The sequence below is a fragment of the Anas acuta genome, chromosome 5, assembly GCF_963932015.1.
Source record: "Anas acuta chromosome 5, bAnaAcu1.1, whole genome shotgun sequence".
In the NCBI taxonomy this organism is placed as follows: Eukaryota; Metazoa; Chordata; class Aves; order Anseriformes; family Anatidae; genus Anas; species Anas acuta.
In genome coordinates this window covers 3287851-3301710 of record NC_088983.1, presented here as the reverse complement: position 1 = coordinate 3301710, position 13860 = coordinate 3287851, and the positions used below count along the sequence as shown (strand labels likewise).

Genomic DNA, 13860 nt, shown 5'->3' with positions numbered 1-13860 from the left:
AGCTAGCTCAGCTAAATCCTCTTTCCTGACTTCATCACTGAAGGAGTAAACACCGATTTTCTCTCCTTTGTCCCCAGGGATAAAAAAAAAAAAAAGATGCCATGTTTTGACATGTAAAGCACAGGACTCAAATAAATACACTCACTACACCAGAGAAAAGTTCCTCTCCAAATATTGAAGACACATGATTTAACTCTCTCCAAGAGAGTTACAGAGAAGGTACACTGGGGTAAGCCAATTTAAACAAGTTTTATTGTTTTATTCAACTGTTTGATGAAAGGAAATTTACCGATATAAAAAAAAAACAACAACCAAGAAATGAACTGACTTTCTTGAAGACTGCTAACTCATCCAGGCACATTTATAAAGTCACACCATAATTGCTATGAGAACACATCTCCACGCGTTTTACTTAACCTGGGCTGTAATGAGTATTGTATTTCAGAATTGTACAGAAAACATTTCTGTAGCCAACTTGCAACTAGTGTTACCAAACTACTAGCTACATGTTATACAAACACCTTATGATAACAATCAAGAGGTACATTATTTCTCTTCTTAGACGTTAACCCAGCATGTCCCCTGCAGTCAATCATGAATTATATGGTTAACTTAAACAGGTTTGTAGTCGAGCTTGGACTCCAGCTTCTTAGAATCGGCCACTTTTCTAACAGCTTTCATGAAGTCCTCCTGAACTACAAAGTCATGATCGGCGCGGATCGCAAACATACCTGCGAAGAATAATTTAACAGCAAGGGTAAGTTGGTGCTCCTTTCAGTACAGAAAGACAGTATGTGAAGTCTCACTTCAATTTAAGTGGAAAGGATCCAAGCTACATTATCTGCACAGACTGTTACATGCAGCTTTTGTAAAGTTGGGAAGAGGATTAAACTACACCACAGTCACTGAAGCGATCAGCAAAATGTACAACTCACTTTAAACAACTTTAATTGTGTTACTCAGCTTTCCAATGTAGGCAAACCTTAAGTGTACAATAAATTTATGAAGCGAAAAAAAACCATACTATTAGTGTTTCTGGAATGCATCTCATTCTTATAGAATGTCATGGTGCTTGACCAGTAAAAGTGGTTAAAACCACTCAGACATGGGATGGCCTTTTTTCCCCTCTGTAGTTCAAGTTCCAAACAATGGAGAGAACTTTTATACCATGCATGTCACAGGATGGTGCCTACACCCACGTAATTCTGTGTGGATCCAGCCTGTACATGGCAGGGGATATTAGTGAGTATAATGCTGGATATCACTGCACTGCTACTGCTCCTGACTGCCAGCAGGTCTGCACACATCAGCTGGAACATCTGTATGTCTAGCTGGTTTATTGGCAGACCTGGTAAGATACTTGTCCATAACCTTAGAGGGAAGATGAAAAGAATCAAGTCCATCGTGACTGTATAGGTCATAAGGAAACTTGGAAGAAAAGCTATTTTGTTCAAGTTATTCCATCAAGCTTCAGGGCATATCACCACGTGGCTGCTTACGCTTTACAGTCTAGACACATGGGACATGCTGTGAGGTAAACAACTGCTTTGGCATGTTGCTACTGATTAGATGCTAGCATTTCCAGTAAGTGCTGTCCACCCCTTGAGAAAGGGGTACAAAAAGTGAGCATCAGTGTGCAAGGACCATATTCCAGCTCCGTATTTCTAACCTGATTTTAATCCACTCATGGAAGCACGCAAGAAACAGCTCAAATGTTTAGCATGAAACAAGCCCATCAAAATTAAGAACGAAGAGAATACCTGCTTCGGTACAGACGTTTCTCAAGTCTGCTCCATTAAAGCCATCAGAAAGCTTCACAATTGCTTCATAATCTATTCACAAAACACAAGTGCCAATTAGAAATAAATTCACATTTCCCCTTATGGATACCACTGAAACACACGCCCAGCTAACAAAGGAACACTTTACTTTGATTTCAGTGCAAATAGATAGCTGACTACCAGACTGATAAATTTAATCAGCTGAACTAATCAGCTGTATTCTCCCTTTCATTAACAAGGCAAGGTACCTCAGCCAAAAGCTTATGTTATGTAGTTAAATCCCAAAGTTACTAATTTGAGGTTACAAGCATTGACATAAAACGCAAGAAAACACATACCAAGGAAACGTTATCATCATTTAAATGATGTAAAAAGCAAAAACAAAAACAGAAAACTTAAATGGAAGTGATCATCTCAGTCCCTTTCTTACTATAACTGCATCTCCAAAAGGCATTAAACGCCTTGACATAGGAAGCCTTGTTATAGTTTCTGTAATGAGTTTCTAAAACAGACTGTTGAGCCTTCAGTGCTACTCATTAAAAAAAAGCCATTTTGCAAGGCTTCACATTAAAAAGTCAGGACTTCTCTGCAGAACTTTTTGAAACAGTTTACCTAATGGGTGAAATTCAAAACACTTGAACTGAAAGCTTTTATCTTAGAATCCATAAAGACCTAGAGACTAGAAATTCTTTATTTGTTAATTCCTTGTAGCACACTGTCCTATAAACAAGGAAAACAGAAAGTAGGGGGGGGAAGGAGTGAAAGGGGACTAAAGCCATATCAAAAGCTGCAAAGTTTGTTAAGTTTAGTCTTCGGTAGGCATCAGTACTAGAGCAGGAGAACCTCATGCTGGAACCTGGAGCAGGTCATTATCTTAGGATTTTAATGCAGCTCACACCCCATTTGGCTCATTTAGGACTTCCTTCCAGGATATCACATTCAGAAGTTTAGCCAGCATCTTACATCTCAATTTGCTGCATGATATAAAGGAAAGCTCCTACCCTGCTTCCATTCCAGTGCCCAAAGATGCAGAGAAAGAATGAAGTACGTTACCTCAGGTTCATGATTTGCCTTGGAGCATCTTCTGTATCTTCAGCTACAGCCTGATGCACGTTTAAACCAACACTGCTGCTAAGAAAGGCAATCCTCATCCCTCTCACCCTCCCCCAGCTCATTCCTGCTCCTGAGCCACCCTCTCTATTGAGCTGCAGCTGTTTGTGCAGCCAGATGGTGAACGAGATCAGTTCCACTATCCAGATCATGCTGCCTGGCTGCCTGAATAGCTCATGTCAGCAAAAAGGCGGGGGCGGAGTGGGGGGCAGCACAGGGCTGGGAACAGGCAGGCAGGGTCTGCAGAGCCGTACCGAAATAAAAGGCAGCCAACATTGTTTTCGAGTCAAATCACAATTACAGCTTTCTCGAGGAAGGCTCTGCAGCTTTTACTGTAAGAATAAGACTTTGGAGAAGCTTAGAGTAACACTGTATAAATGAACCTTCCCCGTTTTATCTGACAGATATTTCTCCCCTCTGGAGAAGGCTCTCTACAACAATAACCAGCAAAGACAAGCTTGGTTTCAGATAACAAGGTTTTCGTTATGCCATCTCCATACTCCGAGGTTAAGTTTCTCTATGACTCTTAGAAGTTCTTTTGTTCTCAGACTCCTGCAGTAGGACTTCTTTTTTGGCTAAAGGTAATGCTGTTTGCTTGCATTAAGCTATTCCCTTATAAAAAAAGAAACTAACTGATGAGAATCATGCCCATTTGCTGGTTTACAGCTGCACTCTAAGGCTCATTTTCAACACATGCACTTATCTTTTGCAAAGGGAGGCTTAGCACAACTCAATCAGGATTTTTTTTTTTAAAGTAGAATTCTGAGAAGGGAAAGTTTTGTTGCCGTTGTAAGGATAGGAACCCCAAGTGCCTCAGAGTTGGTCTAACAACCCTCCTCACACTTCTAAAAACCAAAGTAGAACACCAATGCAGTTTTCTACTTACCTATTTCACCGTGTTTAGTGATAGGACCTGCGTGAATCTTCAGAATATCTAATCTGGCTTGTTCGTTTGGTAGATCGATATCTGGAAATAATTATAGCTTTAATGAAAGCAGCACACTCCACACAGGTAACATCCTCCTTCCAATCACTGTGCTGAAGTAACTCACGGATCTTTCTATCCAGCCTTCCAGGCCGCAGAAGTGCAGGATCCAGCGTGTCTGGTCTGTTAGTAGCCATGATCATTTTAACTCTGTGCAGAGTATCAAATCCATCCATCTGATTCAACAGCTAGAAGAAAGAGAAGTTTGGTTTTAGAACACGCTAGGGGGTTTTGGCTTATTTACTGCACTTAATTCCTGCATATGTACTTCCACCAAGTTAATAAACGTGGTAAAATAAATTAGGAAAAATGCTACAAGCTTTCTAAAAGGTCACAGCTTCCTGCATATTCTATAAGCAATAAAAGAAAGCTTAAGAGTCACTGAAAATGCTTCATTCAGAGAAAAAGATATCGAACAAAGCGGAGCTCAAATGTGAAAGACTTGGCTAAAACAATAAGGCAATGAAAACCGCAAGTACTAAAGGACCCAGTGGCTGGCTGACACATTCTGAGTGCAATACACTAAGTCCAGGACATTCAAATTAGACTTGGAGAACAGCCTCTAGAATACTAATACACATATGAAGACATTTCATTGTGAAGATCCAAAGTACTTGTTCTTCGATCACAATGATTTAATTCTTTATGTGAGGCAGACACATTCTTTTGAACTGGACAAACTGTTTGCATACACAGGCCAATGAAGTCTCACTAGCTTTAGAATTCTTAATTGTCACCAGTGTTTTAAAAATTCTCTTCACACAGCCAGATTCACCACAACATTTAGTACAGAAGCAAAGAAATAACGGTCCTAGTTTCAGGAATCAAACTGTACAAGTTCAAAGATTTTGTGAACCAAGTGTCTTTGGGAATAAGAGACAAGCTCTCCTTTTCTTCTTTAAGAGGAGGCCCTCAAAACAAAGAAATGCAGTACGCAGAATAATATTGAAGTAAGAAGAAAAAATACCCCCAAACTATTTTAGCAATTTTAAAAGCAATTTTTCTTTTAGTCTCCAAGTTGGATTCAGTCGAGTTAGGAGGATATGCAGCTACCTTTTAGAAAAGCAGCATCTAGACCAATTTAGCTTAAGATATTAACTCAGAAGAAGTTCCACCAAGCCAGATCCCAGTGTAACAATTCACACTTGTGTTATAACTCCATCTTAAACAGGACCATGCAGTGTGCAGTCAGAGTTCAGGCACTCACCTCCATCAGAGTCCTCTGAATTTCTCTGTCAGCTGAGGTGCCTTCAGAAAAACGGCGGCCACCTGCAGAATACCAAACTCAGTTACAATCCTTTACTTCTGCCTCCACATAATGCTATGTCTGAAGACAATCAGGTACCCCTTTTAACGGGGGAGAGGAAGGGAGGGATGAGTTGCTTAAACACACACATTCTAAAATGTAGTTTCATATAGCTGGAAAAATCTAAGCCACGTATGAATCCTTATGGTTCCCAGCTAGCTGTCATAGCTCCAGCAAGAAGGAAGTTGAACCACTTTGCTCTTTTATGTTTCCTCTCAAAATACAGCATGTAAATATCTTTGTTCAGAAGACAGACAGTAGCTCTGTAGCTGCTTTGTGCTAAAAAGAGCCTCCAGCCATCCTCCAGACCACGAGCCTTACCAATAGCGTCTATCTCATCCATGAAGATGATGCACGGCTGGTGATCTCTGGCGTAGTTGAACATCTCTCTGATCAGCCGAGCGCTTTCACCAATGTACTTATCCACTATTGAACTTGACACCACCTTTTGATAAGCATAAGAAACACGAGTGAAGAGATTGGAGCAAACATTAAGCACATGTGCATGCAGAATTAAGGTTAAACTACCTTTAGGAAGTTGCAGTCAAGCTGGCTAGCAACAGCTCTGGCCAAAAGTGTTTTCCCTGTACCTGCACAGACAAGAGGATAAAAAATGTTTAACTAGTAACCCAACATTACGTTAGCAACTTTAAAACAAACAAAAAAAGGCTACTGCAACCAAGCATGACCACTAAGTTTTTGTTTCCATTTGATTCTAGGAGAATTTCAGTTCTTATCTGTCTGAAAGGTCTGTCAGGGGCTTGGTGTGGGATGAGGGGAGCTGCACTGCCACCCTTTTATACTCTGAAATCCACTGAATCCACTCTGTTCCTTTTATACTCTGAGATCCACTGAAAGGGAACAGCATCTCAGTGCTCTGGCTGCCCTCTGAATTTTCTCCTGATGTGCTCCCGCCCACAGAAGCGGCATATGGGGGGCACTGCATCGCTAATTACCCGAGTGGTTAACGAGTCTGAACATCACCCTTAAGCCTCACCCCACCTCAGCGAGTGGGAACCACAGGTGCTAAGAGATATCAACACTGAATCACTCACCAGGGGGGCCGTAGAGCAGGCAGCCTTTTGGAGGTATGATTCCCACACGCTGGAACAGTTCTGGGTTTGTAAGCGGCAATTCTATTACCTGTGAAGAGACAGAAAAACAGTGACTTTGATTCAGTTTTAAAATAGATCAGTGATCTCAGGAAGCTAACGGAACACTTGCCAGCCTGTTTTCTAGATAGCTGTATTCTTAGCTATCTGTGCAGCATATTTTTGGATGAGAAACAGATGAGTAAGAAAGCACCTGATTGATCTAACTGATCAATCCACAGTCCTGCCCTTGTTTCTCTTGATGCTCATTCAAACCATGTTTTCCCACAGTTATAATACAACTACCCAAAGCAATTTTCGCAGTTTCTGTGCAGAATTAGTCTGTTTTGTTGGCTGTCAAACCTAACTACGCCCTCTCACTTGACTTTATAGTGCTCCCTTAGCTTAAAGGGTCTTGCATCTTTCAAACCCTCTTCTTTAGAAGATTTTCTTCATTTTAATTTCAATCCCAGCTCCTGTAACAGCAGAGATGAGTTATAACCAGCTTGAGAATTGGGATGTGGTGTTCAGAATAATCCTTCTCTGCTACTGTAAGGTGTGTGCACAGCACACAAACAATCTCTGTTATAGTCAGATGGCTCACAGCAGCATGAGCGAGTCTTCAAACACCCACATTCCTGGGCAGGCTTGCTCAGCCTGCGGCACTGATGCCCAAACTAACAGAATTACTTCAGTGTGAGTGCACCAGCATCCTGGATCACATTGCTGTTTGCCATAAACACAATTGCGAAGCTGAAAAACATTTAAAAACACTTCACAAGTTATCTTCTAGCATAGAAAAAGTTAATGAAACACACAAAGCACTCATCTGACAGGATCCTTTAACAGCCTCTCTCATGGTAGTTTAGGATAAACATCAATAAAACATTTAAACACTGAAAAACTTCACTCAGAACACATCCCACTACTTGGTAAGCGTTTTGAGAGAGCAGATACCTCTCGCAGCTCTCTGATTTGTTCTGACAACCCTCCAATCTCAGAGTACGAAACATCCCCTGGGTCTTCATGAGACATATTATACACCAGTGGATCCACTTCCCTTGGCAAGTATCTGGAATAAAAAAAAAAATAAGAGTATGCATATTTAATTGTGCAGGCATGTATACAGTTATTGCAATAATTCCTAGAGCAAGTATGAAAGTTGTTTATTCTCCTTTCACCTTAAAACAAAACAAACATCTGTTAAAAAATACACGTTGCAAAATTTTAATAGCCTTACAGAAAACTGAAACAAAAGCTCAAAAAGATGCTGAAATGGCTGAGTTGTAAAGGAAATTATTTTTTAAATGAGCAGCCAACTGCTTTTTAATCTAGCTGACAGATATTCGACTTTCCACAACAAAAAGTCCTTACTTAAGCACCATTTTACAGAAAATATTTACAAAATATAACTGATTATTCAAACTTTGGTGTAACCTATTCAGATCAGTGTTCTTCCCCCTTTCCATGTAAGCAGAACAGCAGCTGTAAGAGCAGACACCTACCTCATAATAGTCAGAGTGGTCATATCCAGAGCAACTCTTGTTCCGGGCTTCAGCTTACTTTTGTCAAGCTAGTGACAAAGAAGGTATTTCTGTTAGAACCACGTTCCAAAACAACATTTGGTTTTAGCCAAGATGTTTATTGTAACTTGCAGGCTTTGCTCAGTCACACGCGAGAAGAAACAAGGCTGCTAAGCTACATGCCAAGCAGCTACTCTAGTAAACACTGCCTGTCCCTCACCACCATTTTTGGGAATGCTTAAACTGGGAAAAAGCTGGCCATGGGAACACAAAGTGAGCCAGGAGCTGGTATAGACCAACGAACCTGGAGGTTTCCACACTCAGATGACAGAAAAAGCTATAAGAGGCCAGAGGAAGTTATTTTTTAATGCTGAAAGAGATCTTGAACTTCTGCTACTTTTGAAAATAGTTTTCTAGACCATAATTCATACATACACTTTGTTTTTTAGCTACCGTCAGTGTGACAAGAGCAGTGAGAGATCTAGTCCTCCCCTCTGCTCAGCATGGGATGGAACCAGCTGTTTCAGAACAAGCAAGCAATCCTTTAAGGACACAAGGAGCAGCCTGACCCTTTGAGCCTGAACTTACCACCAGTCTAGTCAATGGCTCTCTCATTTCTGGCCTGTCAGAAAGGGTGCATAGATGTTCCTGACCTATTTCTTTCCAGCCTTTCATCGTCTGTTAATTTCACATATCCAGTTATCTCTCATCTTCAAAGTCAGCTGCTCCAGTTGTTATTTTTTTTTGCTGTTATTTACCTCAGATGCCCTACTCATCTGCCTCAGAAGTTTTTGTCTGCCTACTCCACTTCTACAAGATTTAATTTTTTTTTTTAAGTTTTAAAAAGAAGGTTTGAGATTTACAGTCCTATTCCAGGACTCCGTGCTACCCGCTGGCAATTAGTTTTATATTTAAAAACTAATTTATATTTATTTAATAATTATAAATATTAAATAATAATTATAAATATTAGTATATTTAAACCTAATTTATATTTAAAACTAGTAATTTTTGTTTCTCACCTTGCTTTTAAGAAACCTGGTCTAGGACTGCAGTTGCACATCTCATACAATAGGGACTTGAACAACAACAATCATAAAAAATTATCATGTCACTGATTTTTATTTTTTTTTTAAAAAAAGGTACTCAATCTACATTTGGTGAATATAAAACTTATTTTTTCTGAGCTTTACTAACGTGGCATCTGAACACATTTCTACAGATCTCTACAGCTATTTGCGAGCAGTGCCTGAAGCTTTCCATCTCCCCCACTGGGAGATTTATAAGGGCCCTTGCCAGCACGGGTTATTTAGTCTCTAGCAGGGTTTAGGATCAAGCTGTCACTCCTCTGTTACTCGAGTCACTGATAAGACCCACTTTCCAGCTGCCTAACCTTAAGAAACATGTAGAAGCTGGTGTTTCTATCAGATTCAACACTGCTCAACAGATTTAAGTCATTCTGCATCAAAAAGACAAAAAGAAATCAATTGACCTTGAATTCCTTGGGAAGTGTGCTTTAGATAGGGAAGTAATTTTGTTTTAATTGAAGCTCTACGGATCCCCTTTCTCAGCACAGCCACAAGGACCTGGACCAAAAGCCAGCTCTTGTAGGCTGCAAACTACTGTGCAAAGTTATTTGCCTTGGTATTTCGGCATTTTGAAAACAATCATGGATATGTTTTTTTTTAGGCTTCTTCCTGTCAAATCTAGGATCTTTTAAGATCAAAGTGTTTTTTGTTCCAGAATAAACTGCAGAGTACGTGCTGCAAGGCCAGACCCATCCAAGAACAATTTATTCCTCAGCATTTATCTTTGTTCTGAACCTCAAGACTAACTTGTCAAGCCTATCATGTGTTGCAGAGAGATATTTCTTTATTCCTGTGAAAGAAAATAGTGAGTTTGTGCCACAACATATTGACAGGGTTGAAGCTTACAAGTACGCAATTAAAGAGCATTTCAATACTAGCAATTACTGCCGATGTTTTATGCAAGCAGAACCATACCACAGCCACATTCTTGAGGAAAGTCAGATAAATGGATTTATACTACATCAACTGACACACTGACACTCCCAATTCCCAAATAGTTTGTTTCTAGGAGGAGAAAACATCCACTGTTACTGAAAAAAACATAATACAATCTATTGACAGTCAACACGATGAGAAAATGCTTCCTGCAGGAGTTTTGTTCATTGCCTGCTGCTACGTTTTGTTAACTGTGGGCCTTCACCTGAAATTCCTGACAGCTAGACCCCCCCCCAGCAACAACAACCTTTTCAAGTTCTTCCAAGTATAACAATCTCCCCGGTCTGCCACTTCCTGGTTGCCTCAACCTCTCTCCCAGCTACCACAACTCCATCACAGATGAATCATCAAAATAGAGTTGGGTTAACTTGCACATTAGTATGCTGTACTTCAAATTAACTTCCAGGTACAAAGCTTAAATTAATTCAGAGAACCAGGGTACTGCAAAGAATTTGCAAACACATTTCTTACAGCAGAAACAGTTCAGAGTTGAAAATTCCATAATGAAGATCAGTTTCTCTGCAGAAAGACAAGCCAACTGTAGCATCAATACTACATTGGCGTAACTTTTACTAAAAAAAAAAAAAAAAAACCCACAAACAAACAAACAAAAAAACTCTTCTTCATTATTCAAATAATATGCCAGAACATGCTATGCTACAATCATGAGGTTTTAAAGTTGCAACTGCAGTTACCTTCAGTAAATAAATCAGTTTGAGATGAACTGAGAGGTCACAGCTGTAGGAAACACAGCTGTAGGAAACTACACTTATCTGTGCAGTAAGACAGCTAAATAAAACACTGCTGCCTTCTCAGGATACACAATCCTATTCAGAAAGCAGATTTTATTCGTAGATAGGAGCAAAGATGAATATGTCAGTCAGGGATGAGTCTAGCTGAATCCAATCAGAGATTCCCTTCTGCCCACAATGGCTCTGCAGTTGCCGAATGCTTTCACTAAGAGTTGTGGCTCCTAAGCAATAGATAGCTTTGGTAAGGAATTGTTGATCCACAGGGTTTTAATTACTGGAAGCGGGTCGCATCCAATGCTCAATTAACCAACCAGCAGTTCTTAAGCCATATCTGTGATGTATCACTTATACTTTTGCACAGAAATAGAAAATAAAGAGTACCTCTAAACTGGTTCTTGCTGACTGTATAAGATGGATTATTTTATAAGCATGGTTCCGTATTAAGTTGGGCAGCTTTTATAAAATTTTATGTAGCTAAAAAAGGGGTTGTCCTGCAAACTAGAAGCAGAGGCTTTTTTTTTTTTAAAGTCACTAAATAAAAATAAAAAACGCTGATAATGTGTTCAGAACAGAGGTCTTGCCTATAATTATTTATGGAAGTAGACTAAAAAAGCATTACAAAAACATAGCTAAATATACAGTTATGCTACATTAGATCTAAACCTTAGCATAACAGCAATGGTCCCACACAATGTTTACAGCGTGGCAAGGGAGACCTCACACAGTTTGATGGCATGATGATTAATTTTCAGAGTTCAAGTTCAGGCAGAAAGACAGAGCTTCACAACAATGAAAAAGATAAACACATGCAAGGTTCCAGGAATGTTTTGGACTGCCTTGTCTCTACAATGAAATTAGCCTACCACAAGCTAGGAAAGGAGAAAACAAAACAGATCCCTTTATAAAGTAGCCATATACAGCTTAAAAAAAAACACTTAATCCCATTAAGAACAGGGTTGATCCAAAGCAATGCTAATATTCAAGACCAAAACAAACACTTTAAGAATATTCACATAAATCAGCTACCTGACGGCGACAGCCAACCACGTATCTTGGGCCATTCGTAGCCTTCACAATGACTAGAAAGAGAAGGTGAAAGAAAAAGTCAAATTTACTTGATGCACTGCTCTTAATTATGCCTCTGAACTATCTGACGTATTATATTTTTCTGCTAATGCTCACATCCCTGACATGCTTATTTTTTATTCCACCAAATCTTTAGACAAGTTTTTAACTGCAAAAGATTATTTTCAGGGTTTCAAAGACCGAAACAGTCCAGCGTACTTACATTTTTCTTCTGTTAACTGTTTAAGCACCTCACCAACAATCTGCAAAAGAATAAATCCAGCATTAGCCTACAGATAAATTAGCCTTGCCAAATGATATCTGGCATGTTTCAGAACACAGAAGATAACTGCTGACTTGGAAATTAAATTCTCTATCCTGCTTCAAGACAATTTCTTTAAAACATCTCTGTTAAACAGGATAAACACAGAGAACTTCTCTAACCCATGTGCTTGATGTGTCTGTATGCAGTAAGGCTTCTTTTGCCGTTAGCTGTACTATTCCCACCTGCTTTTTCTTCACCCCAGAAGTGGATTTGACAACTGCTACTTCTGGACAAGTTCCCCATCAACCACCCCCACAGGCTGCTCTACCCCCATTCCTCCCACATACCTGCCCGACGCTCTGCAATGCCTTAAGATCATTCTCTGACTTCTCATATTGCTTGGTGAGCTCCTTCAGCTGCTCCCTCACTAGAAGAGGAAAGAAACACCAGATTTGGGTAACTTTTAATCTATAAGGAACGCGGCACCAGGCCCTCCCACGGCAGGAGGGACCTCTGTGCACCCAGCAACTCATCCTGCTGCGAGCACAGGAGCCCCTACCCAACACAGCAGCGCGTGGCAGCATTAAAAAAACAGAATTAATTTTTTTGGGCTCCAAAACCCCAAAATGGTATTTAAAACGTGGATTTTAACGGCAGCCGGGCTCTGAGGAGAACCGGGAAGGCAACGTCCCGCCGTGCTGAGGCCCCAGCTCAGCGCTGCGCTGGATTCCGGGCCCCTTCTCATGAGTAGCACCCGGAGAAGCCCCGTGAGGTGCCGAGGACAGGCCCGTGAGGCAGCCGCAGGCCCCGGTGCCTCAGCACAAGGCCTGGAGCAGGCCCGTGACGAAGCGCAGCGGCGGCGGCGGCGCCTGAAGGGCCGGGAATCTCCTCACGGCTCCCCTCCCTAACGGCTCCGGGTGCTATAAGCGGTGTGCACTCACGCTCCTTGAGGCGGCCGTCGATCTCCTTGTGCTCCAGCAGCTTCTTGCGGTAGTCCTGCAGCGCCTTGTCCCGCGGGTCCGCCATGATGAGCAGCCGCCGCTCATAGGGAATGCCGGGAAGGGCCATGGCGCCGGGGGGCGGGGCCTCGGACACGCCCCCTTCGCGGTCAGACCACGCCCCTTTTGTGCCAGGCCACGCCCCCTTTCGTATTGGCCACGCCCCCTCCGCTGGTCCCGGCGCCCTCTGGCGGCGCGGAGGGGTGGGAGGGGGTGGTGGGGGGGGGGGGGTGCGCGGCGCGTTGTACGCATGCGCAGAGCGGTGGGGGGGAAGGGAGGGGGAGGCGACGTGCGGGGCCTCACTGAGGCGGTGGAGGGCGGGGTGGGGGCTGTGGGCATGTGGACGTGTATGTGTGCGTGTATATGTGGATATATGCGTATATACGTGTGTATATATCTATATATGCGTATATATGTATATATGTGCGTATATACATGTGTATATCTGTATATATATGGTTATACGTGTGTATATGTGTATATATACATTTAGATGTGTGTATATGTGCATATATACGTGTATATGTGCCTGTACATATATATATGCATATGTGTGTACATGTATAATAAGTATATATATGTGTGCATATGTGCATATATGCATAAATACATATATATGTATATATACATATATATATGTGCATGCATATGTCTGTATAAAAGCTTGAATACATATATATATATGTGTGCATATGTGTATATATGCATAAATACATATAAATATGTGTGTGCATATGTATGTATATGAGTATATACGTGTATAGATGTGTATATGTGTATACAGGCACATATATACATGAATATATATATATACATATATGTGTGTATGTGTATACTTGTGTGTATATATGTCTATATCACAGAATCACACAATCATCTAGGTTGGAAGAGACCTCCAAGATCACCCAGTCCAACCTCTGGCCTAACACTAACAGTCCCCACTAAACCATATCCCTAAGC

At 41.1% G+C, this 13860-nt stretch overlaps 1 protein-coding gene across 1 annotated transcript; it reads right to left on the bottom strand.

The window, feature by feature from the left end:
• Nucleotides 1-230: 230 nt before the first annotated feature.
• PSMC6 (proteasome 26S subunit, ATPase 6) lies at nucleotides 231-13003 on the bottom strand. The gene is made up of 14 exons (XM_068682295.1): nucleotides 12844-13003; nucleotides 12250-12329; nucleotides 11861-11900; nucleotides 11599-11651; nucleotides 7779-7846; nucleotides 7231-7345; nucleotides 6238-6325; nucleotides 5711-5772; nucleotides 5504-5627; nucleotides 5084-5145; nucleotides 3944-4064; nucleotides 3778-3858; nucleotides 1761-1832; nucleotides 231-731 (listed from the first exon to the last, which is right to left on the bottom strand). Exons 1-14 carry the CDS (start codon nucleotides 12968-12970, stop codon nucleotides 613-615), a joined length of 1212 nt encoding a protein of 403 aa, XP_068538396.1. The 5' UTR covers nucleotides 12971-13003; the 3' UTR covers nucleotides 231-612.
• Nucleotides 13004-13860: the final 857 nt, after the last annotated feature.